General features: G+C 38.4%; 2 protein-coding genes and 1 long non-coding RNA gene across 5 annotated transcripts; 1 reads left to right on the top strand and 2 right to left on the bottom strand.

Annotated features, from left to right (window-relative positions):
* Window positions 1-3,105, bottom strand: HCC2 (Thioredoxin superfamily protein). The gene is made up of 8 exons (XM_078573525.1): window positions 3,041-3,105; window positions 2,829-2,954; window positions 2,336-2,456; window positions 2,133-2,208; window positions 1,277-1,483; window positions 597-686; window positions 372-504; window positions 1-293 (listed from the first exon to the last, which is right to left on the bottom strand). Exons 2-8 carry the CDS (start codon window positions 2,903-2,905, stop codon window positions 185-187), a joined length of 813 nt encoding a protein of 270 aa, XP_078429651.1. The 5' UTR covers window positions 2,906-2,954; window positions 3,041-3,105; the 3' UTR covers window positions 1-184.
* A 15,256-nt stretch (window positions 3,106-18,361) lies between these two features.
* Window positions 18,362-24,841, top strand: LOC144701772 (uncharacterized). Of its 2 annotated transcripts, XR_013581104.1 has the most exons (8): window positions 18,362-18,469; window positions 21,031-21,403; window positions 21,474-21,603; window positions 21,681-21,896; window positions 22,007-22,075; window positions 22,174-22,269; window positions 22,333-22,668; window positions 23,736-24,841. It is a non-coding gene; the product is annotated as an uncharacterized LOC144701772 (long non-coding RNA). The 2 variants fall into 2 exon arrangements; XR_013581103.1 differs by having other exon boundaries at window positions 21,681-22,075.
* Window positions 19,536-26,308, bottom strand: LOC144701771 (DNA glycosylase/AP lyase ROS1-like). 2 transcript variants are annotated; one of them, XR_013581102.1, is made up of 19 exons: window positions 25,913-26,308; window positions 23,900-24,907; window positions 23,728-23,818; window positions 23,107-23,656; window positions 22,563-22,642; window positions 22,382-22,466; window positions 22,186-22,277; window positions 22,038-22,106; window positions 21,887-21,923; window positions 21,745-21,827; window positions 20,982-21,392; window positions 20,866-20,902; window positions 20,722-20,779; window positions 20,495-20,634; window positions 20,344-20,409; window positions 20,131-20,245; window positions 20,003-20,041; window positions 19,691-19,906; window positions 19,536-19,605 (listed from the first exon to the last, which is right to left on the bottom strand). XR_013581102.1 is itself a non-coding variant. In XM_078573526.1 (18 exons), exons 1-18 carry the CDS (start codon window positions 26,106-26,108, stop codon window positions 19,782-19,784), a joined length of 3,282 nt encoding a protein of 1,093 aa, XP_078429652.1. In that variant the 5' UTR covers window positions 26,109-26,308; the 3' UTR covers window positions 19,536-19,781. The 2 variants fall into 2 exon arrangements, 1 of the variants encoding a protein (XP_078429652.1); XM_078573526.1 differs by having other exon boundaries at window positions 19,536-19,906.
* Between the last annotated feature and the right edge of the window lie 1,663 nt (window positions 26,309-27,971).

Here is a 27,971-nt window from a genome sequence, read left to right on the forward strand (position 1 = left end):
TCAACAAAGAAGATAGGATAGAATCAATGCATAACCACATGCCACAGTAATTGCACTATCAAATACAATAATTTTCCCAAAAAAAGAGAAATCGTAATTTCTATTTATTTTTAGGATTTTAACAGGACGGAAATCAATAACCTCTCTTGGGATAGAGTTGAACGACCAATTACCATCTTTCGGATCATCTGTCGGCCTTCTTCACCTCCTTTGCAATTGCATCTGCCAACTGAACTGCATTATATCGCACACCAAATCGACCTACAATCTCTGTCTCCGGATTGAGAAGAATCCTGGAAAAAAAATTTTTTTAGCATTAGCTGGAGGGTTATCCAAGTGATGGTTTTTAAATCGCTAATTAATAATTTTACATGTCATTAGCCGATTCAACAAGGTAATCTTGGCCCTCTTCTTCTGTTTTCTTGAAGAAGATGCGAAATTCCTGAGCAATCTGCCTTATTGCTGCCACGGGTCCGGTAAGTCCAACAATTTTTGGATGAAACTCTGTAAGTAAATTTATATATTATTCATTAAACACCATGAAATAAAGCAGATTTTTTTAAAAAAATTGAACAAAAAAACCCGAGGGTAATGACCTTGAAGGTAAGCCCGAAGTTGAGCAGGAGAATCCCTCTGGGGATCAATGGTGATGTAAACTGGGGTTATCTGTACATGGTGCTTGTTCTCTTTTCAGGAGACAATAATATATATAATCAGTGCACATAACTAAATAATCATGAAAAAATGATAATAAAATCAGGAAAACTAATAATAAAGAAAAATCAAAACCTTCATAACTCATTAGAAAGGTCGGTCACATTCCAACAACGTTAAGGTTGACGTAGGTCAATGATTTGCCGATGACCTCATCAACATCTTCGTCACTGTCAACTTTCCATAAAGAAAATTTTCGTGAATATCATCGTTAACTACCCCAGTTGACATGGACGATGATATTGATGTTGATCATTTTTTAACAAGAATTTTACTAGGTTCACAGCTGACATTGCCTCATACCGTTAATCAAATGAGATGCCCTATCATTGTCAAGGTCAACCATCAACAGTAAGCACCATCATCAACCACCCTTATTCATTACCAACATTGACAATGACATTGACTTTGATGAGTGCCAGACACTAATCATCAAGAAGTTGATGCAAATTTGTGCAGGATCAAGATATACACAGATTGACAGACAGCAAGGTTTCTATAAGATGATTTTATACAAACATAGCTGTCCAACATGTCACAAATGGAATAAAATTGGTTTTACCTAATATTTCAATGGCCTCAGCCATCTTCTGGGCTTCCTCTGGCCCAATATCAGGAGAAGAAGTGTAACCAAAGTACATGATGATCCAAGAGCCCTGAAGGTCAGCTTCTGTCACAATCTTATTCTCTGTATTGACCAGCTTGAATGGGCCCCCATATGGCCAAATACCTTGTGGGTTCCTCTCAAAGCGTTTGATATGAGTTGAACCTAAATTAAAAGACAGCAGATGACAAACGTTTGGTGAAAATACTCCTTAATCTCAAGCATGAGGGTGTTTAGTTGTCTTTGAGCTTCTCTAGCAGGTCAAGAATTGAGTTGAAACAAAATTTTAAGCTCACAGATATTAAGACTTCTAAGTTTTATATCCTCAAGGGAACAACCTAAATCCAATTTCAATAATGTAGTTTCTTATTCTAGAGATAGAAGAGGAGATGAAAACAGGAAAGGTGTTAGTTATTACGTCTTTGCAAAGATGAAATACTTACTTCAGTGAAGGGGGATACGGTTTAAGCTAAAATCTCTGAGGGAGTAGGATCCTAAAAAGGGTCTATTAATTGTTCTTAATTCTTGTTCATTACTCAAAGATTGACATCTAGTCATTCATCTTGTACCAGATGATGATGACAATGGCAAGACTTTTAGTAGCCGAAGGTTACGAAGTTCTTGCAGAATCATCTGCTCATTTGTCATGTACTAGACGACAATGACAAAATTGGTCAAAATTGGTCAAATTGGTAAAATTTGGGGATGACGAAGAAGATGACGAAATTGTCATCATCCACCAATCCTATCTCTCCTAAAAAAATAGATAGGAACAGAACTGCAGTTTAAGAACAGGGGGGAGGAATTAAGAAACCTGATGTTGCTCGCCGTTCATCATTACTGTGAATCAACCAGATCCCGGCGCCAAAAATGAACAGCACAGCAGGAGGCTTCAGAAATCATCCACCATGTAAACGGAAAGATCATTTGACATCATCCATTAAGATTTCTTTAAAAATATAGCACTGGATATTCAATGTACATAAAACTAAAGAATAAAAAATGGAAAGAGCATACAATTAAGTAGTCTCTCGGCGATCGAGAGGCCGGGGCTTGATGAACATTTGTAATATCAATCCGATCTTTTGAGAACTTAGATCCATTGTAACTACGAAACTTGACCCAGTTAAGACCCAGCCTGAGGATTATAAAAAGATTTAAGTGTTCAAAAAATAATCAGAGCAGAAAGAAAGATCTAAAACAATAAACTGGAAACGTATCACTGCATCAATTCATGTTTACTTCTCTCGGGCATTTCAATTCAAATGCCGAAAGATAAAAAATACAATATGATATCTTGATAATCTTTGAAAGGTCGAATATCAGATACAAGAATTAAAGGAAACCCATGAACTAAAACTGAGAGAAACAGGTCCGGTCGCTCGAAACAATAGTATACCGCAGATAAACAACAGAAAAATCAGCAGCAAGAACGATAAGAACAAATACCCCATTAAAAATAGCAGAATACTGAGTATACCGCAGGAAAAAAAAGTTAAATCTTCATTACCCTTGACTTGAAAACCTCGGCTGCGAGAAAAACTGACGGCCGTTCCTCGAACACGGGTTGAGAAGTCGAGACACCATCGTCAGCTCTGCGGAGAGAAACTTGTTCTAATGGCAAGATTCGTCATTCCTGCAAATTAGAGTATCTTGCTCAGCGAGAGATTCTTAAATCTTAATTCTGCCTTCTTCCACTCGTAGAAACCATCAAACTAGTACTTTGAGAATCAGAAACAGAGTACTGTTCATCGTCGTTAGCTTTCGATTTCTGATATTGTCCTTAGCTGAAATTGTACCTAATATTGGTTAGATTGTTATCCGAATTTCAACGCAGAATTTCATCTGGATTAACTTTTTACAGAGAAAAAAAATCTAGAAATTAAGCATTTCCTGATCAATTAATCAACTTTGAATTGTACAATTTTTCATTCTAGGCCAAATAGTTTATTATGATAAAATGGATTTTTACAATTCCATTTGAGATCAATTAGCATGATCCACATTTATAAGAAAAAGTACTCTTTTTTGCACATACTGAAGAAGGAAGTACTTTTCATTGATTCTATAAGAATTTCGGTTGTGATAATTTTGATGATTAAAATTTCATAAATATATTTTGAGCGAACCGATGCTTCATGGTGTTGGTATAGAGAAATTACACAGTTTATAGATTTTGTACTTAAATGCTGACTCATGATAGAATATGAACTTCCTAATTTATATGATGTGTTCCATTAATTCACAAAAATCTGACACTATCTTTGTGACCAAGTAACACATTCATTACCTGCTATTCAGGTTTATAAATATTGAGTGATTATTCACTGCAGACTTGAGGTCACTGGTACTATTTTAGACAAATCTTAAATAAAAATTGAATTTATATACTGCCTGCTGCATCATCATGCAGATCCTCTTAGTCTAGTCAAAACTTAATCCTAACAAAGCAAACAAATTTCATTCCCTACGGATTATATATATAAATTCGTGGATTCACAATTCAAGTCATATTTCTTTGCTTAAGATCCATCCATTCATATGGATGAAATGCCATCCTTTCTTAGAAATTAAGTCACATAATTTATGAGTGGAAACTAACCTTTTTATAACACAAGATAATTACATTGTCTCACCATAATAAACAAGTTCCATGACTAAGGATCAGACACATCCTTGGCCTCAAAACTTTAGCTTCAAAAAATTTAACTGAATGTATTTGTATATTAACTTCATATCCCCACAAGAAACTGTTAAAAAGCTTTTAGCATAAATCCAAATTTAGCATAAAAGTGTTTCATTTGGTTCCAGGCTAATTATAAAGACCACTTATACTTATTGGATAATTAGTTAATCATATCTAGTTATTATATTTTGTAAAACATTATAATACTATCATGAAGTATGGAACAAATGAGGTGATTCAATAGCACGTTCTACAAAATTGATTTACAAGGAGAGAATTGAATGATTTTGATGAATGCTCAAAGTATTTGGTTCATTTTGTTGATCAAACCTTGAAGAACTAAATCATACCTAGACTAAAACACATTTATAAAATATGGATAAAAAATATGGGACATCATTCTATTCCACAAATTAGTCAAATTCAAGTTTATTGCTATGATTTAGACCTTAAAACATTCAATTTAAAAAAAAAGATGAGTTTTGACATCAAAATCAAAGGAAAAAAATTAGATGATTTAACCTTAAAAATCACAGGATATGAATTGATTTTACGATGTATCATGGAAAAAATCACAGTATACTATCTAAATTTATTTGACTACTAAACGTTAAAGTCATTATGGATAAATCAAATGATCTATATTACTCTCTTATTTCAGAATTTTAACTGCACAAGTTAATAAAGCAAAAAAATTGAAATTTAGTTTCGTAAAAAAAGTAATTTATAAACTGGATATGATTTATCATATCAAGTTTATTGATAAATTTTATGAGATTTTCGAGCCCTAGATTTTGATGAGTTATTTATTTGGACCCATATTTATAATATTTAAAAGGATAATTAAATAGTTCTATTTAAATAAAATTTATTTATTAAAGCTTTTTTGCATGTTAAATTACATGAAAAATAGAGAGATGAACTGCGTGACTGGAAATCGAATTTATGTTAAATGTCAAAATTATCACTAGCATGATATATTGATGATGGATCTAGAGAATATTGACTACATTACTAGACCCTTGGGTGTTTTTCATTTCCTGGTATGCATACAAAGGTATGGAAAACATAAATTTGAAAGTGGAGAAAAATTGGATCACTGATATCTTTTACTTTCTATTTGCATGCTATTTTATCTCAACATACTATTGGATAATCCAATGCATAGAATGTTTGAACCCAAAGAGTAATGGATTTTATGCGGCCTACAAGCCAATCATACTTGTCATTTATATTCATTGAAATAAGTCTTTATTAACTCTTATTCTTTTGTGACGTTTGTATTGAAGTCATTAACATAAATGCAATGACTAAGTTAATTATGATGGGATCTTAATAAAATAATCAGTATCAAAGGATACTTGAAATGGACGTCAAAATAGATGGATACGATATCATTATCTAAGCCTGCCCATATGATATGACTGATCATGTTGCCACTAGCGTGGATACACTACATACATAAAATGGATGCTCTTTAGGGAAAGAGTTCACTAAGACTGATCACCATAAATCACTTAATGGTATAATTTCCAACCCTCAATCAGGTTGATTCATGTCATAGTTGTCCTTAGATCTGGGATGCCAAAGACATATTATGGATGGACTATTGTGTTTTGAGTATTACTTATGAGTTCATACATAATATATTCATTTCAGTGTTAGCTCAAATACAACAAGAAGTCTACAAATGCGATTTTGTTGTCAAGATGGAACCATCTGCCCAAGGTACAAGAGGATATTGACTCAAGAAAGAATATGCAATTAAATCCCTGTTGAGGGTAGTGAAAATATCAGAAAAGGTGTTCTCCAATTCTTTTTGCTACATGCCAATACTAAGTAGACTGTCCAATTAGTATAACCATACAGCATGATGTATGAGAGTGTTACACACAACAATGATTATACATACATAGTTACTGATCATGGTAAAAGTTACATGAGAGAGTTGACATACTCCTTTGTATCTCCAAGAGCACAAGGTGCAGCTTAGCAATACATTATTTCAGAACTCAACCTATCGATTAGGTTAAATTGATCCTTATTTAATTAATATATGGTTTGCTATAGTTAATTAGTCAATAACGGTGAATGGGCCATTCAAGCTATCAACTAGATGGACACATTGGCCTAGAGGGTGTCACACATAAGATTTTTGGACATTGATGAATGAAATCATATTTAAGGGACTTTAATGAAAACTCCTAGAGAGTATAAACAGGGGAGGGAATTCCTTTTCAGGTTCCAATGAAAGCCAGAGCTGGACCATCTTTCTTCTCTACCTTTCTGACAGGTTGCCTTCTAATGAGGTTGGATGGTGAAAACATCATCTAGGTTCCAAGCAGACTTGTTATAAGTACTGAGGAATAGAACCAAAATTCTGAAGACCATGTGAATATATCTAGAGGTCAGAAACCTAAAAAGTTTGAAGAGATTTTTCCCAATAACCAAGATAGAGGGATTTATTCTCGCAAACTGATATTTTAAATCACATGATGATTTGGTTTAAATAAGAAATAAATCCATCATTTCTTATTTAAGATGTTATGTTGTATTGAAATAGTTTTGGATCATCATCAGTATAACAGATTATACCCAAAAAATGATAAAAAATTATAATATAAATATTTTTAAATAATATGAATAAAGGTACCTAGGATTTTAAATCACTCTTCTTGGTGCAAAAATGATGTATAATGTCAATGGATCACCAACCTTGGTATTTATTTAGTAAACTTGATTTGTTCTTTATCTTGGTGATATATTTAACTACTATAATTTGATTTCACAGGTAATATTATATATTTTAATCTCTCCAGAATAAATTTAAATAAATTGAATTTTATTATAAGATTAAGAAGAAACTATAGTAGAAGACACACGTGGTTTACTATTGCTCTAAACTTAGCCTAATAAATTTATCATAAAAATAAAGTTTATTTAAGTTTTAATTATACATATCAGTGGAAATTAAGATCTAGAAATTGATCAATCTGATGATTGAATAAATAAAAATAAAATTTTGGAAGTTGACCTATTTGAGATCTAATTTTTATAAGAACATAAATTCATTTACTGAGGCATTATATTTGTATAAGAATAATATATCCTGAGTGATATTTTATTTGAATATTTATTTATACTATCTAAAAAAATATAAATATAATGAGGTTGAAATTGATATAGAGAGATTGAGAAACATATATGTTGACATTTAGATTAGTGTTTGAACATAATGAGCTTGAGGTAAAAGATATTTGTGATGGAATGGATTTGAAACCAAATACTGAAATATGAGAGATATATTTAATTAAATAAAATGATATAAATATATTATTCTTAGAAAATAAAATGAATATTTTGGGAAACTAGGTTAATTGATCGAATAATTTTGGAATTGAATTGGTATTTATATCTTAATTGAGATTGAGAGTCAAAATGATTTCAGAGATGTTACAAACGTTATTTCAGTGATTAATTGTTACTTTTTAAGATATAAAATTATATTATTGAATTTATTTTGTGCTATTAGATTCATAGCTTACATTTTAAAGAATGTAATGAAGATAGAGTGATAAATAATAACTCGGTCCTGAGTTAATTTTTTAATTCAGTCTTGAAGGGTAGTGAGAGAAAAGTTGAAAGAGTATGTTTTGAATTAAATATACAAGGATCACAAATTTATAAATTAATTGGAGATGAAACCTCCCAGACTATCCTCGTTGGTGCTACATGAATACGAGGGACAAAAAATAGCCTAGACGGCTAATGCAAGCTATTTGATATAAAATAAAATTTCACGGAATAAATTAAATTAATTATTGGTCAATTATTATTATTTTTTCCTTGGCCTAATGGACTACGTATAGAGAAATCTAGTGATTGATGTCATTAGAGGATTTATGTAAGATTGATTCGGAAATAGCCTAAACTTGTAGATATTTCTTATTTCGTTCATTCCTACTTCCTCATCATAAGAATTATCTATATATAAAAAATATAATACACAAATAAAATGATATAATGTACACATTTATTTTATAATTCAATCCCCAATCAGGAAGTCAAAATATGCTTAGTTGGGGTTGCAAAAGAGTTTAGAGTGACTTTAGAATTTAGTTCATCATTTTATAAGATGTCTTTAGACCTGATATACCGAAGACACCTTGTGTACGGACAAAAGTGTTTTGACTTTAACCTATGAGTCTTTAATCAAGGGATTCTTAACTATCCTAGCTATGAAACAGAAATAAGTCCACAAAGGTGATCATGTAGTCAAGATGGAATTGTTCATCCTTGGTATTAGCAAAGACTGAATCAAGGAAGAAGATGAAATATATCCCTGGCACAGATAATAGGTTGAGTTCTTCAAGGATTTCGTGACACATTAGTATTAACAAGAACGAGTGATTACGGTTTGATGATTAGCCACACCCTAAGTCATACAAGAGTCTCGTGCGAATAAAAGATTATACATGCATGGTAATTGATGATGGTAAATGTTCGATCCAAAAGTCAACATAGTCCTTTTTAGGTAAAGTTTTGGCACATAGCTTGGTGATGGAAATATATGTGGCAGGCAAGCCAATCACACATTCCACATCTTGTTCCATGTTCATTAATGCAACATATTCATTATAGGGCATGTGTGATGCTTATAATGAAGTCCATGAATACATGATCAGACTTAGTGAATTATGATGAGATCATAATATGAAGATCACTAGTCTTTAAGCATGTGTTCTAAACATCCTATTCAAATGATACGCGAGAAGGATATCAAAGTATCCTGATAGAATAACAATATCTAACCTCACTCATATGATGAGTATGGCCGGTCCCGTAGCCATTATTGTGGAGACACCAAGGATAGATAGTGGGTGTTGTTTAGTGGAAAGAGTTCAATGAATTGATCTGTACGAATCCCTGAATGGTATTATACCGAACTGTCAATCAGGTTGATTCACGTCATGGTTGTGTAAGTGGTCCTTAGATCTAAGACACCAAAGATGTCTTGTGGATGGACGGTTGTACTTTGATTATGGCCAACGAGTCTCTAATCATGGGATTCTAAACGGTCTTAGTTCGGGTATATACAAAAGTTCACGAAGACGATTGAGTAGTCAAGATGGGATCGTCTGCCCTCAGTATAAGAGGTGACAGCTCAAGGAAGACGATGCAATGAAGTCCTTGGCCAAGGCAGTGAAATATCGGAGAAGAGTTCTCTGATGATTTCTGAATGCATCAGTACTAACTCGGATGACGATTAGGGTTTGACAGTTGACCATACCCTAAGTCGTCCAAGGAGCATCATGTGGATGAGGGACTATACATACACGCCAACCGATGATGAACAGGTTCCATAAGTGAGTCGATACACACTCCTTTGTATCTTCTAGAACACGAGGTGTAGCTTGGTACCCCACATGTTGGAGACTCGACCTATCGATTGGGTTAAATCGATCCGACATTAATTAGTCTATATGATGATATAGTTAATTAATTTGGAAGGCCAATAAAGGTTATTGGGCCACTAGAGTCATTAACTAGACTAATATATGGGCCTAGAGGGCCACACACAAATGGTTTTTTGGACATCGTAAGATATACTTAAGTTTTGGGGGTTTTATGAAAAATACCCACTTAGTTTGAATAGGGGAAGTCTCTGAATGAAATTGATGGCGAGCATCAAGATGACGCCAACGAACCATCAGCAGAGCCATCACCGCCGTCATCAGCATCGCCACCGGTCTGAGTCCAGCCCAACCGGCACGGCAAAGCATCTGTGAAGATGTCGGGGTTTAAATACCCAAGGTAGAGCACATCCACGTTTGTATCATCGTGTTATCATTATTTGTTTTCAGCCATCTTGAATTTTGTTTTCAGTCATTCGTATCATTTTAAATTCACGTCGTCTTATTCGTTGTTTGTCATTTGTGTTGTAAATGAAGGGGGAGATCCTTATTGGACTCTCCTTTCTGAACTCCATGTAAGGGCCCATCATGGCCCTATATAAGGCCATGATGGGACCACGTTGTGTCTCAGATATGGAATTTGTAGTGGCAGTTATTCCCGTTTCAGATCTCACCAAGAAGGAGGAAGAAAAAGAAGAGGAAGAAGAAGAAGAGGAAGAAGAAGAAGAGGAGGGGGAAGAAGGGAGTAGGAGAAAGAGGAAATCCTTTTCCTTACTAGCCTCTATTGCATCGCCACCCACCGTTGCGTGTCCGCCGCCGACCTTCAGGTTGTGCACCTGCGTGCCCCTATCGTCCACCGTCTGTGTACCATTCGCTAGTCGCCGCTAGTGTGTTCGCACTTCAATCACCGGTCATTTTCCACGCATCTGCAGACCACCCACCGTTCGCGTGCTCGCTGACCAACCACTGATTGAGTGCTCGCTAACCCACCAATCGGCCGTTACCCGAGAGTTTGCCGTGGCCGCCGTTTACCACCGCGTCCTAAGCACTGGCCGCACGCCCGAGAAGTCATCCGCCGGTCGTTGCCAGAGCGCCCGCCACCAAACGTCGCTCGAGCCCGGTGCTGTCCAACGTCCGCACATCCTCCGATGGGTGCCGCCCGAGCACCCGTGCTCCTTTACAGCCACCGCTCGTGCGCTTGTGTGTCATCCACCGCCCGCGCAACCGCCATCGGCAGCCGCCTGTGCACTCGTGGACCAGTCAATGGGTGCTCCTTCACAATCCGGCCGCCATCGGCACGCCTGCACGCTCACCTCCGGCAGTTGCCTGCGCAATCACACGCCAGTCAACGGTCCCCGCATGCACATCCGCGCGACCGTGCACTCACCGCTTGCCATCACCCGCGCGCGAGGCACCGGCCGCTGCTCGCGCGCTTGTGTGCCCACCGCAGGTTGCTCCACACGCGCCCATGCCCAGCCAAGTGATCGTGGGTCATTCCGAACCACTGTGCCCATTGCTCGGCTGAATCAATGTGTCGCTGCATCACGACTCTTACCGGCATCCTCCTCGACTAATTCCGTCTACGCGCCAGCGCCACACCCTTGCGGACTGTTGAGCCATTCTGTGTTATTTCTGCCACATCTCTCCCCTCTACGACCCGCATCGACACCTGCATCGTCGAAGACACTGACGACGAATGCCATCACATAAAAGATACGTCATTCCCCTTGCTTGTCCGTTACATTACTTTCTTCAGTATATTTTTGACTGCACTCCACCGCGCTGGGTTAGATAGGAGATAGATATTTATTGAGAAAACTACAAAGTTGAGCGTCTCCTAGGCACGGGCCGAGCCCGTCCGTTACATGTGAGCCCTGTGGACTTTTTCCGTTTGGCGCCGTAGTCGCCATCGTCACTCCTACGTGGGTCAGAAGGTTACCGTTATCGTCACCGATCGTCTGCTTCGGAGCTTGGAGTTTGGCGAATTCATTACAAGTCGGGGCCTGCACGTACATTCCCCTAGGTTACCTCGCATCACATAGTCACATTCACTTAGTGATCCTATCCGTCGGACGACACAATCAACGATGTCCGACATCAGGAATTCATCCAGGCCATAATTGTTCAGGGGGCCATTCCCCTTCTTCTCCACTATCCCTACACCTCTCTCCATGCTCGAAGCGATCTGAACGACGTAATGACGATGGCGGAGGCAGAACGGGGCTCGTCAAGGAGAAGGAGAAGATCTGACGTGCCGAGGATACAGTGGATACATCTAGAGGCTGCACATTTGAGTAGCTCGACTTGGCTCGCTTCAGGATCTAAGAAATCATGGATGCAATATGTGTAAAGGTACTTCGTTTAATGATTTTAATGATGGCGTTCAATTTTGCAAAAGTCTTCTACTGTGGATCGTTTCCATTTGTCCATCCACATCTACGCCTCTATAACCCAACACTTGGCACCCCATAGACTGGTCAATTAACTCTTAAATTGAGTTAAAATAAACCATTTATTGACTATTCTATATTTAATACATTCTAATAATATAATGTTTAATCAATATAGGCTTTTGAGCCATTCAAGTTACTAACGAGAATGATACTTCAGCCTAGCAGGGAACACACACTAGATATATGATTCTGGTTGCTAAATGTTCTAAAATAAAATGAAATTTATGAAATTTTCCTTGAGACTTTTGTGAAAGAATTGTAGATGGTATAAATAGAAGGGGCACTAGATTTGATACCCATGCGTGTCATTTTGAGTGGCATCCATCTTCTTATATTCCTCTTCCTCAAGTTCTACTTACGATGAAACTGGATGGAGAGAAATCAAAATTTATGGAAGCACCGTTCAAGAAAAGAAGAGAAGATGTAGCATTCTAAAGGTCACATGGATGTGACGAGAGGCTAGATATCTAAAGGGCTTGAAGATGCTCACTCAAGGAAGCAATAAATTGTCAATTTGATCTGCACAAGGCACATGTTTTTGGTTTCTTTAGATCTATCTTTCATTCAATATTCCATTGTGTAACTGAGTTAGTCTAGACCATGTCAATTGAGGCGGAAAAACACCAGCTGCGGTATCAGCGCTAGGTTTTAGGGTTCGATCAACATGAAAACCAGTCAAAAGGGTGTCTAGAAAGGTACTTTTGGACCCAGGTCTTGAAATTCTCTTTCTAAGAAACTCACTCTTGGTGTCTAAAGTGCCCAATGCAGCCAAAGAGTGTGTTAGTTCCAGTTGGATCACCCACCAATGCTATTAGAAGGTTTTGTGGTTACTACCCATGCTGGCATAGTTAATCCACCATTGACTTCATGTCAGCCAATCACCATCTTCAAAGTCGATAGTTAGTCCACTGACTTTCAAGGTTTGTCAAGTATGACCACCAAGTTTCAAAATTAGTCCACAATCAAATGGTTGAATTGGAGACTGACTTTCAAAATTGATAAGTTGGTTAGTTTTGGATCTGACCTGACTTGGTTTATTTTGGTGCCAGAATTGAGTCGACCAAATTGACCCAAACTAATATGATTGGATTGGTTGATTCAATTAGGACACTAACTGAACAAACTGGCCTATCCTAATTGAGATGATATGATCTGTCTTGATGGCCGACCTGATCGATCTGATCCTATTGGATGGGATCAGTTGGATCATAGAAAAGTTTTCCTTTGGTTTAATTTGAAGGGTTTTATGTGATGGATATTATGTGGCCATCAAGACAATCACACTACCATGTTTATTTAAGTTCATTGAATAAAATATTTGCGTTCATTATTATTTTGTGTGATGTTTATAATGAAGTCCATGAATACGTGCAATGACTTAGTGAATTATGATGAGATCATAATACAGTGATCACTAGTCTTTAAATGTGTATTCTAAATCTGCATATTTGATGGATAGTCAGGCGGATGATGGATTATACATATACGGTAATCGGTGACGGTAAAGGTTCCATGAGAGAGTTTGAGACTGCTTGGTATCTTCTAGAGCACGAGGTGTAGCTTGGCACCCCACGGGCCAGAAACTTAACCTATCGATTGGGTTTATTCGATCCTTATTTAATTGATATATATGTTGATACAGTTAATTAATAAGGTTGTTCAATCAATATTATTGGGCCATTAAAGTTATTAACTAGAATGATACATGGGCCTAGAGGGTCATACGCACAAGGTCATAAGGGCATTGGTGGATATATTTTACTTTGTAGGGTTTTTGAGAAAGACCTTAAGTAAAATATAAATAGAGAAAGGGGTCTCATTTTTAAGCACCCATGCAAGCCTGATTTGAGAGCCCCTCCCTTTCTCTACTCTCTTCTCCAGTCGTCCAAGGAGGAGTGTCGTCGTGGTGAGGAGATCTTCAAGATTTTCAAGAAGAGTTGAAGAAGAAGACGTGGAGATCCAAGCGTCGAGTGATCGCGTGGATAATTCTAGAGGCCAGCCACGTGAACGGCTTCATAATGATCTCAGAGCGGCAAAGTCAAGGGTGCAATGAATTCCCCAAAAGGCACTTTCAATGTTTTGTTTTAAAGATCGATTATGAATCGATCGACACACTTCCACATTCATGGAACGTGTTTTCCATGTCCAAACCAAGGCACCAAACCCAACATTATGTTCCAAGCCCAGACCTCTCTTGATGTGTAAAAAGGTTTTGCGCCACTATTCTACAAAGTGCTTCTTATTATAAATGAGATATACAATTTCATTACTTACTTTTATTTATTTTCTAAACAGTTAAATACAAATCATTTTAGGGTGAAATAAATTGCAAAAAATCTGGAAAATCAGTGAAAATACAAAATAGAATTATTGACTTAAAGAAATAAAAATAAAAATTATTTGATGTAAATTAGATTTACAGACAATTTTTTATTTTATTCAATAGAATATTTTAAGAGTTCAATTTTTTTAAATTAAGGAAAAAGAATTATTTTAAAGTTAGTGTTTGATTATGTTTTTTTTTAAGCATGAATGTTTTGGCTGCGTAATTTTATGTGATTAATTTTTTATTTACAATTTGAAAAACTTAATATGTGATATGATTGATGGTGTTAAAGAAGAAAGTATATCGATTTATTGTAGGTTCCCCTATGTCTATATGACAGAGATGATTAAATCGTGAGGTTAAGGATGTGAGATGGTGACATGTATTAACATCCACCCACCATGAGATGTGTATGAGATAAAAATTCATAATTATTTGATAACCATATTTTAGGGTATGGTGATTTTGAAATAGCCTAAGTCTTAATGTATGACTTAAGGTGGGAGTAGATGAACTATGTATTTTGGTGGAGAAGACTCCAAAGATGCATGAAAATCTATTCCTATATGGTAACAAAGGAACTACGCAGACGAAACTCAATGGTTGGTGGAGAAGTCTCCAGGTTTCATGAGTGTCCGGGACCAAACTATGATTATATTTTGTTGTAAGTTTCAAGTACCGTGAGTTGGGTGCTCGAAGATATATTACGAATAGTGAGGCCTACTTTAGGTTTTGATGCCTACTAGGATAATGCCAACTTGTCCTTTTCCATGAATTTGAGGGTTGTGTGGAATGATAAATTTTAGTGAAAATGGTTATTAATGAATATAACATATGTTACAATACCTTAGTTCTTAAAGGATACAACATCTTATAAATAAGCCAGTCGTCAAGTAACCCACTATACGTCATACTTGGTGCTGATCCTTTGACACTCAAATATTATGATTGGATAAATAACTTGATGATGACTTCGAGTATAGGAAATCAGCAAAATGTCCTTGGGAATGCCGCAAATGTTGAGCCTGCTTTATGTCTGTTAAGGAATAGTAGAAGAGTATCAGAAGTGAAAGATTCATTATGACATAATTGATTTTTACACATCCTCAATAAGATATGATCCACTAATCTATTCTCAAGGTCATAGAACCTGTGACGATGATATGCTTTATGATGGAGTCACTTTACAAGTGGAATTGGGCTCATAAATTCATGATATCAAAGAATATTTTCTTGGTTCCCATGGTCGAGGGTTATTAAATATATGATGATGTGATGAAGATAATTGAATAAAATAGGAGGTGTAATTTTCTTGGGGAATAGTTCTATGTTACATAAGCACTAAATTCATCATTTAATTTCTTCCTAATTCATATTCACAATTCATTATTTATTGTAACATGAACAAGTATCAGGTCATTATAGTTGAACTAAACTTTCTTAAGACTGTCAAGAGTGGAGCTTCAGAAATAACACCCTAGGACCCATTAGTTCAAATGACTAATGAGAAGGTGTCCCACTAATAAACTTAAAATTAAAATTTTAATTTGTCGTTGTTGAATTTTGAGATTAATTGATAGAGTTTATAAATGCATTTACTCATTGAGATAGATTTACCTTGTGACGAGTGATGAACCATAATATAGGGTTAAATAGGTTGTTTAGGGTTTCAGGTTTATGAAATGAGTAATACTTATAATTTCCCTTACAAGCAGAGGGCAAGCAAAGGTAGAATGCACAAGGAGAAAGGATTGAATATGTGAATATCAGCTTTAATTTCTTTTTCATATATTTTTTAGGAATCAAATACAATTTTAAAAATGAAAAGTAGTGCAAATTTATTAACAATTAAATGTTGATAAAATAATTTTCCTTATTAATCCAATTTATTCATAATTTATACAATTCTGATATAATTTTATAATTAAAAATTATAATTAGTTCTAAATAAATACGTTCGTCGGTTCTTCAATGGCATCAGGTGATAGTTGATGGCAATGGATGTGATTGGAGGGAAGCAATGAAAGGGATATCATCATTAATTGCGACTGAGATGATGATAGGTACACGCTGATGGGTGCTGAAGATGGGACGAGTAATGAAGATTTTATTTTCACTAGTGTGATGGAGATGTAGGCAGATATGCACAGAAGAGAGGTGGGGTTGGAGGTGGCATGCATGAGGATAACAACCTAGGATATCGGTGATAATAATCTAGGAAAAAGGACGAAGACGTGTCTCTTAATTGATCTGTCCTCCTCTCTCTTTCTTAGTTTCCTTGTCTTCTATCTCATAATTACTGTGCCCACCTTTTTCTCTCTCTTGCTCTCTTAATTTATCTCTAGTTTCTCTCTCTCTCTCTCACTTAGTTTCCCTGTCCGTCCTCTTAATTCAACTGCCCTCCTTTCAATCTCCAAATTTTTCTGATCTCCTCTCTCATTCTCTCTCATAATTTTTATTTTACCTCGTCTCTTTTATTTTCTGTCCCATAATATCTCTTCCTCCCTTCTCTTAATCTTTACTTCACTCTCTCTCTTTATTTCGGTCTAAAACAAGCTTAATTCCTCCATTACCTCTCGATTTCTCCCTCGTTTTTCTTTCTCTCTTTTAATTCTTAGATCTCATTCACTCTATCTCTCGCTATATTTTGAACAGATAAACTGTGGTGTTGGATCAGGCAAACTTCAACAACAAGTTCGACCAGGTGAGAAAAAAGTGGGGGAGAGGAATCATGGGCTAAAAATCCCAGGCCTGGACCATGCTGCCCCAATGCTGCAAAAGTCCCCAGGAATCTTTGTTGATGAAGTAGCATTTACTGGCTCTTGAATTTTTTAACGGCCAAGCTGTAAAGATTCAAATGTTGTAACGATTTGCAAACTTGTTGGACATTTTTTTATTTTCTGTTGGATAGTAAATCTTCATTTTGCCTTCTCAACGTGAACCTTTATTATTTTTATCCCACATTCTTCTTAAAAGAGAAAATTTCGACATGTTCTCTATCATTACATTAATTTATTATATTTTTATATTGATGAAAGTCATAACTAGTAAAGGAAATGAAGGTCATTTGGTGACTGGTGAGTCACTAAATTCTTCATTTTTCCATAGATATATTAATTTATTATATTAATGTTATTCATTGTTAAATGAAACTATGCCTTTTTCCATAGATCAAAGACAAAGATTACACTAACCTCGTTGTCATGTGACTATCTGTTTGAGTGATATTGTTTCTTCACATGTCTTGATCTAAATATCATAACTTCAATTCTCCACCCTATGAATATTAGAGTGAACCCAAACAGGATTTTTGTATTAGCAAATTCTTCTAATTAGGAACAAAATTTGATGGTGCCTTTTTTTTAAGAATGAGGGTTATATATTTATATATCCAATATGATGGATTGATAAAGGAAGGAAAGATGGAACTACAAATTTCAGCCCTAAAATCCTGTTTGTATATTTAGATAGCAATTCTTGAATTTGAAGCAATCTAAGACATCCAATTTTCTCTCTCTTCTCACTTTGTCTGGAACAATGACCATTTTTTACAAGAATAATGACTGTCATAAATGGAGATGACGATGGTCGTTGACGGAGACTGCTACCATAATTAGACTATTGTTGACCTTGCTCTCTCCCATTATCTCTCGCTTTCTCTTTCCCTGTCTCATGTTTTTGCTCTCTCTCTCTCTCTCTCTCGCACTTTTCACCTCTCTTGCGAATTCAGTCCATTTTGTCATCCATCCTCCATCCATCAATCATTTTGTTTTCACCACAGACGAATGACTGTAGGGGACTAATGATAGAGTTATGAAGACAGCAAAATAGGGACGGATGGCGATTTAGAGCAAAGGAAACGGCGTGGACGAATGTCTAAACTGATGTCTGTGCAGTCCCATTCTATCCGTCGAAAATCATCACCTGTATTTTCTCCAACAAGTCTAATTTGTTTGAAGTCTGTGACCGGTCAGACTGGATCCGGTGCGATGGTGAAACTAGACCGGGTCTGAAGTCTGGTCAACCCTTTCTTTTTAAAAAAATATAAAAAAATTATATATATATTTTAAATGATAGAATTAGAAGTGGGCTGGGTGGGGACCGGACGGGACCAGACCAGAACTGGATTAAACTTTAGATAAGGTTTAGGTCCTTGCTATAAATATCGGGACGGGAATGCCAAACCCTACCTAGTTGTTTGACAGGATGTGGGGGTGGGGGGACTGCCATGGAAAGCGACCCTTCACTATCTGACGGCTACGCGACTTGGAGGTGCAATTCATCGTCTTCTACAGCAAGAACACCTCATTAGGTTTTCTATAGTAGAGCACATGCCGGATCTTTGGATTTTCCCCGGTTCTCTTCGCACATAATAGTCATTCTTTCATCGCAAAAATTAGACATTCTTTTATCGCAAAAATGTCTACAGGTTTGATTTCGACCGGTTTATGGTAATCATTCGTGGGCTTTCTACCGATTTGATTGAGCCCTTTTCTGATATTGATATTGTATAAATGTTTCATGGCGTTTTTTCGTTGCGCCGGAATTATGCTTTCTCTACATGTTTTATTTCAACCCAGTCATTATAATCATGTATTATTCATGCTTCATGGGTTTGTCACCGATGCCATGTTGCCCTAGACTTCTGCTTTCTACAGATTTGATTCCAATCCCTGTATTATATTGATATTATATTTTGTTCGTTGTGTTTCTTTCGATGCCACGTAGCCCTAGACTTACGATCCGTCTGAAGGTTGGATTTCAACGCATTTATGATAGTCATGTATTATTTCTGTTGCATGGATGTGAACCCATTTATGCTTTGTCTGAAAATCAAGTACTAACCTGTGAGCGAGTAAATTTTGATGTGATAATGTATTGTGTGTCGTTGTTAAGATTTTGATGAAGTTTATACGATTTTGACCACTTCACACGTCATGGCGAGTCAACTAAGTTTGTGATTCAGTTAGGCCAAGTATTCAAAGATGTCATATCATGCGATAATGCATAATGAATGAATGTTGTTGAATTTTGATGCAAAACTGTTGCGTTAGCTTGGGTTTGAAGACTTTTGTACGAGTTAAATTATGGTATAAATTTATGATCGCTGTCTACCGTGCCAAAATTTTTCCATTTACTTGTCTTAGTGTGCCAGAAGACTTTTAGATACAACTAAGAACAGTCGAGACCACGATATTGTTTTCTTTTTGGACATCGCGTAATTAATTAACGATTTAGTAATTTATATACATAATGATTAAATCAACCAGAGCTTTTGAAACTTAGAAGAATAGATCTGGTCTATTAAAACTCCTAGTTCTGCCTGGAAACTTGATGATTCAAATAAGAACGACCAGGAACACTTTATTTCTAACAAACCTGGCAATTGGTTACACCAGCTTCTACAGCTGTACAATGATCAGGAGGTAAAATTAGATTGGACACCAACCTTAGGTCAGTTTTCCGAGGGAGAAAACCCAAAACTTTTCTCACCTTAATCAGCCGGTCAGCCTCTTGATCGCCCAGCAGGTCAACGGTCGAATTTTGCCTTTTGACCAAAAAATTCCCCAAAAAAACCAAAATTTTATTCATCATCTCTTTCTGCATTTCTCTTGTTCCTGGTTACTTTGCTGGCCGGAGAATGCAGCCTGGCCATCAGCGGCCTGGGCCCGCGTGTTGCCCTGTCAAACCCCCTCACACAAACAAACCCTGGCAAGGAATAAATTATAGTTATGTTATATGATGACGCCTGAAATTGATTTCCTAGAATACTTTTGCGTTGCGATTATAATAAGTGAGACCCACCTCTCCAGAAGCAGTTCTGGATCTCTTGAATGGAGAGACCTGATGAAATGCAAAGTTGAATTTCTTGAAGAATTATGAATTTAATGACCCATAGAGCTTTTGTCTTGCAATTATTTTGCCGAAATTACCTCTGAATATGGTCGGAACGGAAGTTCCAAAGCAGACGGTCCTTCTTGGTAAGTTCCAGATAAGCGATCTGGGGACCTTGAGAGGGACGAGACTGGACTTGTGATCCGCAAATACCTACACCGATTTTTTTTTTAAATTATTGTTTCTCTTTTTTCTTGATCATTTCTCTTTAATGGGAAAATATCTGTTTAAATACTACCGATTAAGTTTACCTCATTGACTTGGAAGTAAGTTCCATTGAGGGGAAAACTCCCCCGCATCGCCGTTCGACAAGGGATCTGAAAAAGTATTAAAGCCATCATAAACTCATCGGTTTAAACTCATATTAAATGATATATAATTATCACGAACGAAGAAATTTACCAGGAGCGTTCCTCTGACCGTTTGACTCTGAGACTCTCTCATGCTGTTGCATGAGAAACACGTTTTCTGATCACACAGCTCCCCGCTGTTTTGGGCATTGCCACAGGATTCTGGCGGCTCCACTGATTGGGCTGTTTCGCCTGCCATTTTCATAATTTACATTAGTATGACCAAAAGAATAATTCTCGATGTCATTACCCACTGGAAATTTTACATTTCAAACCCACCTGGGGACCATATTGCGAGAAGATAAGGGCAAGGGTCCTCTGCCTCTCTTTTATCCAACTGAGATAACAAGGAAGATAAGCTGAGTAAATATGAACGTTAATAATAGAGATAAGAGCTTTATAACTGGGCCTGCCAAAACGCACCCCTTCCAGCAGTGGGTGCGAATCAGGGAGTTCATATCTGCGCCGTAGGATTCAAAGAAGTAAGATTAAATATAGTAGAATTCGTTTTTTCACTCGTCTTAAAGATGTGGGCGTACACTTGATGTTCTGTTCTCAGTCGGCTGATGTTCTTCAGCTTGGGTGCAGGAATGGAAGCAGTCTCCTGATTGATCATCACCAGCGCTTTCGAGAAATCAAAATCTTGCAGATCCCCATTGTTTTTCTGAAGATAGTCCTGCAGATTCTGTGAGAACTCTTCAACGTTGAGTCTTATGACAGGAATCTCATCTGGATCGTCGAAGGCTAAGTCTTCAATGTCGGGGATCTGAGGCGATTCCGGCTTTGGGGAATCTGGTTCCTCGACAATGGGTTCGCAATTCCTTCTGGAACTTGTTGGATTGGCTTCAATTTGAGGAACTGGGGGTGTGCAGTGCTCTGGTGGATGACTTTGCCCCATTGAAGTGGTTGCCAATCTTCGCTCTTCGGGACTTGGCAAGGCAAGCCGAGCACTGCAATCAGTGTAAGTGATGAGCCGCAAATTATCTGAAATATTCCTCCAGTTCTAAGATTATGCTGTTATTCTTACTCAGGCTGACCCAGATGAATAAATGGGCTTACTAGGTTGACCGGGTCAGGTGACTCCACCCAACCCACTGTCCCAGCCGACTGGACCCCTGACCCAGCCGCATGGTCGGGTCGGGTTAGTCGACCGAGGGTTAGGTTAGTCAAACCCTACCCCTGAGTGTTGACACTTTTAAGGGATATCAATTCTAAAGTTAACATTTGGAACTTTGCAGACCCTATCAAGAAAAAATAATTATCAGATATGATTTGGTCTGGATTGTTTTGGTGGGTACATACCTCGCAAAGGCACTGGCAAAGTGTTTGCACTCCCCTCGCAGGGGGCAGGCGTTGCAATTAGGCCTGCTTTTCGAGCAGAAAACCTGTAATGGATCTTCAATTATCTGACGTTGAGTAATTTTATCAGGGAAAAAGATGGTACCTTTCCAAAGGTAATCATCTGATAATGCAGCTCATATCTATTTGTAGAAAAGAAACAGCACACTCATCAGATAATATAACCGATTTTGGAGAAATTAGGTGAAAAGTCTTTTTTTTCTAGTTATTAAAGGATGTGGGATTCGAGAGATTACAGGGTCCGCTGATCCAGAGTGCATAGCCGCGGCCAAAGGTACTTCTGAATGGTTTCCAACATGGGATAACTATTCAAAAAATAAACAGTCATTCAAAAGAACTTACTTTTTTTTCCAATGAACAATTTTTCTGTAGGGTCACACTCACAGTTCTAGAAGATGCAGCTGAAGAGATTCAGGCAAAGGTTGAAGGGGCACCCATCCAAGTCTCACGCAGATTCGGCCGACATTGGTATCAACCTTTGAAAAAAATGTGTCGATTTCATTACACCTAATTATTTTTTGTTTTTGAAAGGATGCACGTAAATACTCTTGTAATTTAAAAGATGGATTGAAAAACTTACTGGAAAAGCAAGATGGTGCAGAGTCAAAAGGCGCACACATTCAACACTCTTCAGTCCCAGCCCTTTGATGCTCAAGAGAAAATCCCTGGAAAACACATGATACCCAGATCAGTTGACTTTTGCTCAGACTCATCAATAAAAGTGGTTGACCCAGGTCGTTGACCAAGATCTTTGACCTTACTTGGCTTTGTCTGGGGGAACATCTCTCAGCCACTCTAGGTCAATACTTCCGTGCTCCTTCTCCAGGCGCTCCAGAAATCCCTTGGAAAAAAAATTCAACTTTAAAGGTAACTTACACTCTTTCTTCTTTGCTCATCTTGTGAGCCCTTATAAAGAAAATCCATTAAAAGTTCAAATACCAAAAGGTTGCAATTTTTTTCCAAGATTGGTTCCATAAAAAAGGGGGAAAGGTTCTAGCGCAATATTGTTTCCTAGCTCACTTAGATCTCCCTTAACCAAAAAGAATATGAAAAAAAAATTGCAAAATTCCTTCCTCAACCATTTTGATCCCTTCAGAAAAAAAAACCATAAAAAACTTGCAACACAGAAGTTGCAATCTTTCTTTGGCCCTTCGCGGAAAATAAAAAGAAACCCACCAAAGCATTTCCAACTGAAAAAAAGAAGCATCCTTAGTTCCTAGCTCACCTTGATCCCTTAAACAAAAAAAAAAAAAACCCACAAAAATTTCCTACTCAAAATATTTGTTATCTATCCTCCAAACTCACCTTGATCCTTACTGCAAGCATGTTGTTCATCCCTCTCTCTCTAATAGTGCTGGAGATCTCATCCACTGTAGCCCGCTTGACGGCTTCCCAGTCCAGAGAATCTAAATTCTCCCTTCTCCTCTCCTTCCTTGTGCCACTTCGGCTCGCCTCCCTCCTCAACTCATCCCAGTCCACCGAGCTTTCCTTCTTCTCCTCGCCTCCTCTCTCCTTCCTCTGTCCGTCTCCTTCGATGCCCGGATCTCGCATTACCTTCTCCGATGATGAACTAAACTCACCGGCTTCTGCTGTTGATTTCTCCCTGTCAAATGGATAAAGATTGAGCAGGCTCTTGCTGCTTACCATGGCCAGCAGATCTGTGAACGAAATCTTGGAGTCCATGTTCCATGGGTTATCACTCAATAACAATCTTTCCACTTGAGGTGAAAGATTTGAGCTTTTTGAGGTTTCTGCTTTGCTCTGTTCTTCGTGGGCGACAGGCCCCTCTTCTTTAGCCAAGTTCTCTTCTTTAATGACAGGAGGAAATTTTGCTGCCATGGCCATGAATGCAGAGCTGCAGAAGAAGCAATTACAAAGTTGTACCCCAAATTGTCCTTACAAGTCTTCTGAATGAAACTTACTTACCTTGACAGATGATCAGAGACGTTTTGGGTGAGGAAGACCCCCACCACAGAATCAAGCACGGACCCCTTCCAAGGAGAGAAGCGCCGATCGCCTGCGAGATCAGAAACAAAGACCCAGATAAAAAAAACTGCTATTTCCAAGAAAATTCACTGTTTTTTGGTGAAGCTCGCACCTTGAACAAGATGCATTTTGGCAATGAAAGAATCCACACGGCCCCGAAAAACCCGCCTTTCCTCCTCCCACCACTTCTCCTTGTCTTGGCCTGGCGTGTTGGGGCCTTGGCTCTCCTTCCCCATCAGAAGATTCCACATCCTGTTTGTCTCCTTGTCGAGAACGACCTTCGGGCGGACTTTCTTCAAGATCTGGAGCTGGCCTTCAAAAGTGGTAATGGCGGTGCTTGAGCTGTATGGCACCAGGGCTGTCTCCTCTTGGGTTGGAATTCTCTTTTCACTATCTAGCTCCAATGATTTCATTCCCCTGATGATCATCTCAATAGACTGATGATCAATATCAGGTATGTGAGGTCTCATGCTAGAGCCTGGTTCAATGCCAGAGCCTGAATTGGAAAATGTATAAGCGTCGTTCGCTGTACTCTGGCTATGGATAATAGGCACATGCACCATTCTTGCGAGCTTTTTCGTGTTCCATCTTACTAGTGCTCTCTCCGGCTGCCTAACGTTATCAACAGCTGAGAAGATCTCTGCTGAACTCCAGCCTGAAGCGACAGGATTGGCAACTGACCCACAAAGACCTTCATCCCTTTCTGGAGCTCTCTCTGTCACAATTTTCAGAACATCTCCTTCCAGAGAGAAATCTAGGCGGCGCTTTGCAGATCTAACACTCTCCTCTGTTTCAGTCTGTGTCTTCCGAACGTACCTGCGCTTACCAGAGGTGTTGACTGTGTTCTCCGGAGAAGGTGAAGGCTTTGGGGGCTTTGGAGTCGATGGTTTGGGAGTGCGAGGCTTCGGCGTCTTGGCCGGTTTCGCTTCTCGCACGACCTTGGGTCTGTGCTTCTTCCTCCGCGGTCTTGGTGTCGACGTCTTGCCAGCCTCCGCTTCCGGGGTTGTCTCCTTTGACTCTGTAATGGGTGTTTCCCCATTCCTGGGAGGGTTCTTTTCTGGGGTGACTGGCGCCGGTGGAGGTGAGAGAGGTCCGAAGGTGAAGGTCGAACTGGGTGGATCTTTTTCAACAAAAAAATAGATCCCAATTACTCAAACATAGGAATTCACAGAAAAGGTAGATTTTTTTTTGAAAGAAAGAAAAGGTACATTTTTTACATCAAAACTTACTTTCCCATTACTCGAGCTTATACATTCACAAAGAATATGGATCTTTCTCAAACAAAAATTGCGTTCCCATTACTCAAAGCATAGACATTCAGAAAGAATATGGATCTTTGTCAAACAAAAATTGAGTTCCCAATACTCAAGCATAGACATTCACAAGGAATCTAGATCTTTCTCAACAAAATTAAGTTCCCGTTATTCAAGCATAGACATTCAGAAAGAATATGGATCTTTCTCAAACAGAAATTGCATTCCCATTACTCAAGCATATATATTCACAAGGAATCTAGATCTTTCTCAACAGAGTTAAGTTCCCATTACTCAAGCATATACATTCACAGAGGAGAATCTTTCTCAACGAAGATGACAACCCCATTTCACTATCTGAACATAGAAATTCAAAGAGAAGGAGTATCTTTCTCGAAGAAAATGACATCCCCATTTCACTATCTGAACATAGAAATTCAAAGAGAAGCTGGATCTCTTCCTACAAAACTACGCACCCTTTACTCTCTCTGAACATAGAAATTCACCGAGAAGGTGGATCTCTTTGAACAAAAATTCACATACCTAGTTCACTATCTGAAGATAGAGATTCACACAGATGGGGAGGCGGGTCACCCATTACACTCTCTGAACATAGAAATTCACGGAGAAGGTGGATCTCTTTTTTTTTTTTTCTGAAGAAAAGAGAAGGTGGATCTCTTACAACATAAATTCACATACCCAGTTCACTATCTGAAGATAGAAATTCACACAAAAGGGGAGGCGGGTCACCCATTACTCTCTCTGAACATAGAAATTCACCGAGAAGGTGGATCTCTTACAACAGAAATTCACATACCCAGTTCACTATCTGAAGATAGAAATTCACAGAAAAGGGGAGGTGGGTCACTCACAGTGGGCGGTTCCGAGGTTGAGGACGAAGTTCCCGGTCAAGAGCTGAGAAGTTAACTGAGCAGGAAGAGCGTCGCCATTGCCGTAGGGGAAGAAGAAGCAAGCTGGGTCGTGGCTGTTGAGATCAAAGGGGAAATCGGGCAGACCCGACTCGGGCCAAGAGCTAGAGAGTCGAAGATCATGGCCGCGGGGGTCCATCAAAGGAAGATCTCAAGGAAATTTCACCAAGTATGAAGAGAAATCTGCGACTTGGAGGAGAAATTGACGAATCTGGAGATACCCGAGTCGTGATTCGACCGTAGATCTGGAGATTTGATCGGAGGGAGAAGAAACGAAAGAGGGAAAGAGTGTCGGCCTTCAATGCGGCTTGATTCAACTACCGTGGACTATAGGCCAGGAGCTGAAGCCCCGATCTTTGAATGCTGATGAAGCAGGCATCTTTCTCTCATCTCGCGACTCGCAAGTGGGTTAACTCAACCGAGTGAAGAGAGAGAATTACCGATGCTTGGAAGACTCCGGCTCGCGTTCTGATCACGGGTTTACACTGGCTGGAGAGAGAGAGAGAGAGAGAGAGAGAGAGAGAGAGAGAGAGAGAGAGAGAGAGAGAGAGAGAGAGAGAGAGAGAGAGAGAGAGAGAGAGAGAGAGAGAGAGAGAGAGAGAGAGAGAGAGAGAGAGAGAGAGAGAGAGAGAGAGAGAGAGAGAGATAGATGGATAGATAAAGGATAGAGAGAGAGAGAGATAGATGGATAGATAAAGGATAGAGAGAGAGAGATGGATAGATAAAGGATAGAGAGAGAGAGAGAGAGGTGAGAGAGAGAGAGAGATAGATGGATAGATAAAGGATAGAGAGAGAGACAGATAGAGAGAGAGAGGATAGATAGATAGATAGAGAGAAAGACCAAGAGCGATAGATAGAGAGAAAGGATAGATAGATAGAGGATAGATAGATAGGGAGAGAGGATAGATAGACAGAAAGAGAGAGAAGATAGACAGATAGATAGGGAGAGAGGATAGATAGACAGAAAGAGAGAGATGATAGATAGATAGACAGATAGAGAGGATAGATAGAAAGAAAGAGAGAGAGGATAGATAGATAGACAGATAGATAGGGAGAGAGGATAGATAGACAGAAAGAGAGAGATGATAGATAGATAGACGGATAGAGAGGATAGATAGAAAGAAAGAGAGAGAGGATAGATAGATAGACAGATAGATAGGGAGAGAGGATAAATAGATAGATAGATAGATAGAGAGATAGATAGATAGAGAGAAAGAGAGATAGAGAGAGAAGAGAGAGGAGAGAGACAGAAAGAGAGAGAGACAGAGAGAGAAGAGAGACAGAGAGAGTAGGCTTCGGGGATTCGCACATATCGTTCGAATGTTTGATTGGATCATGCATTCGAACGATCGAATCCGTACAACGATCTGCCCTGTTCAAATCCGATCCGAACCCGATCTGAGCCTCTGTCGGATCGGATTGTTCGAAAAAGGTGGCTGTTCGGATCGAATGTTCGAATAAGATCCGATTCGAACACGTTGTTCGAATCGGATCGGTTAGAATGTCCGAATCTAAAGTTGGTTTTGATTTCTCGCCCGAGCTGCCGAGTCATTGTCTCCACGACACTGGGGAGAAGAGAGTGGGGAGGGCAGGAAAGAGTCTCCAGAGGGAGAGACAGAGCGAGGAGAGAGAGAGAGAGAGAGGAAGAGGGAGACTCTGGACTCACGGCCGGCTCTTGCAATCTGAATGAATACTGGGTTAGTCCGCTTCTTTTATTTGTTCATTCTGCTTTGTTCATTCTTCTACTTTGTATTGTTTCTTTAACTTCACATGTTTCTTCTTCGTATTCAGTCGTTTCATCTGTTTCAACTTGTTCTGTTGAAGTAAAATTTGATAGCCAATAGCACTGGGAGTAAAATTTGTCTTTTGAAGGAAACCAAAAGAACTGCCTGGTACGTGTTCTTTGGGAAGGGGAATAGTACGTTGATTTTGGCCTTGTTTATTGACTCATTCCAGAAATTCTGTAAAGAGAAACACAATTCTGATAGTTCCTGCTTTAACT

The sequence above is a fragment of the Wolffia australiana genome, chromosome 4 (assembly GCF_029677425.1).
Source record: "Wolffia australiana isolate 7733 chromosome 4, ASM2967742v1".
NCBI lineage: Eukaryota > Viridiplantae > Streptophyta > Magnoliopsida > Alismatales > Araceae > Wolffia > Wolffia australiana.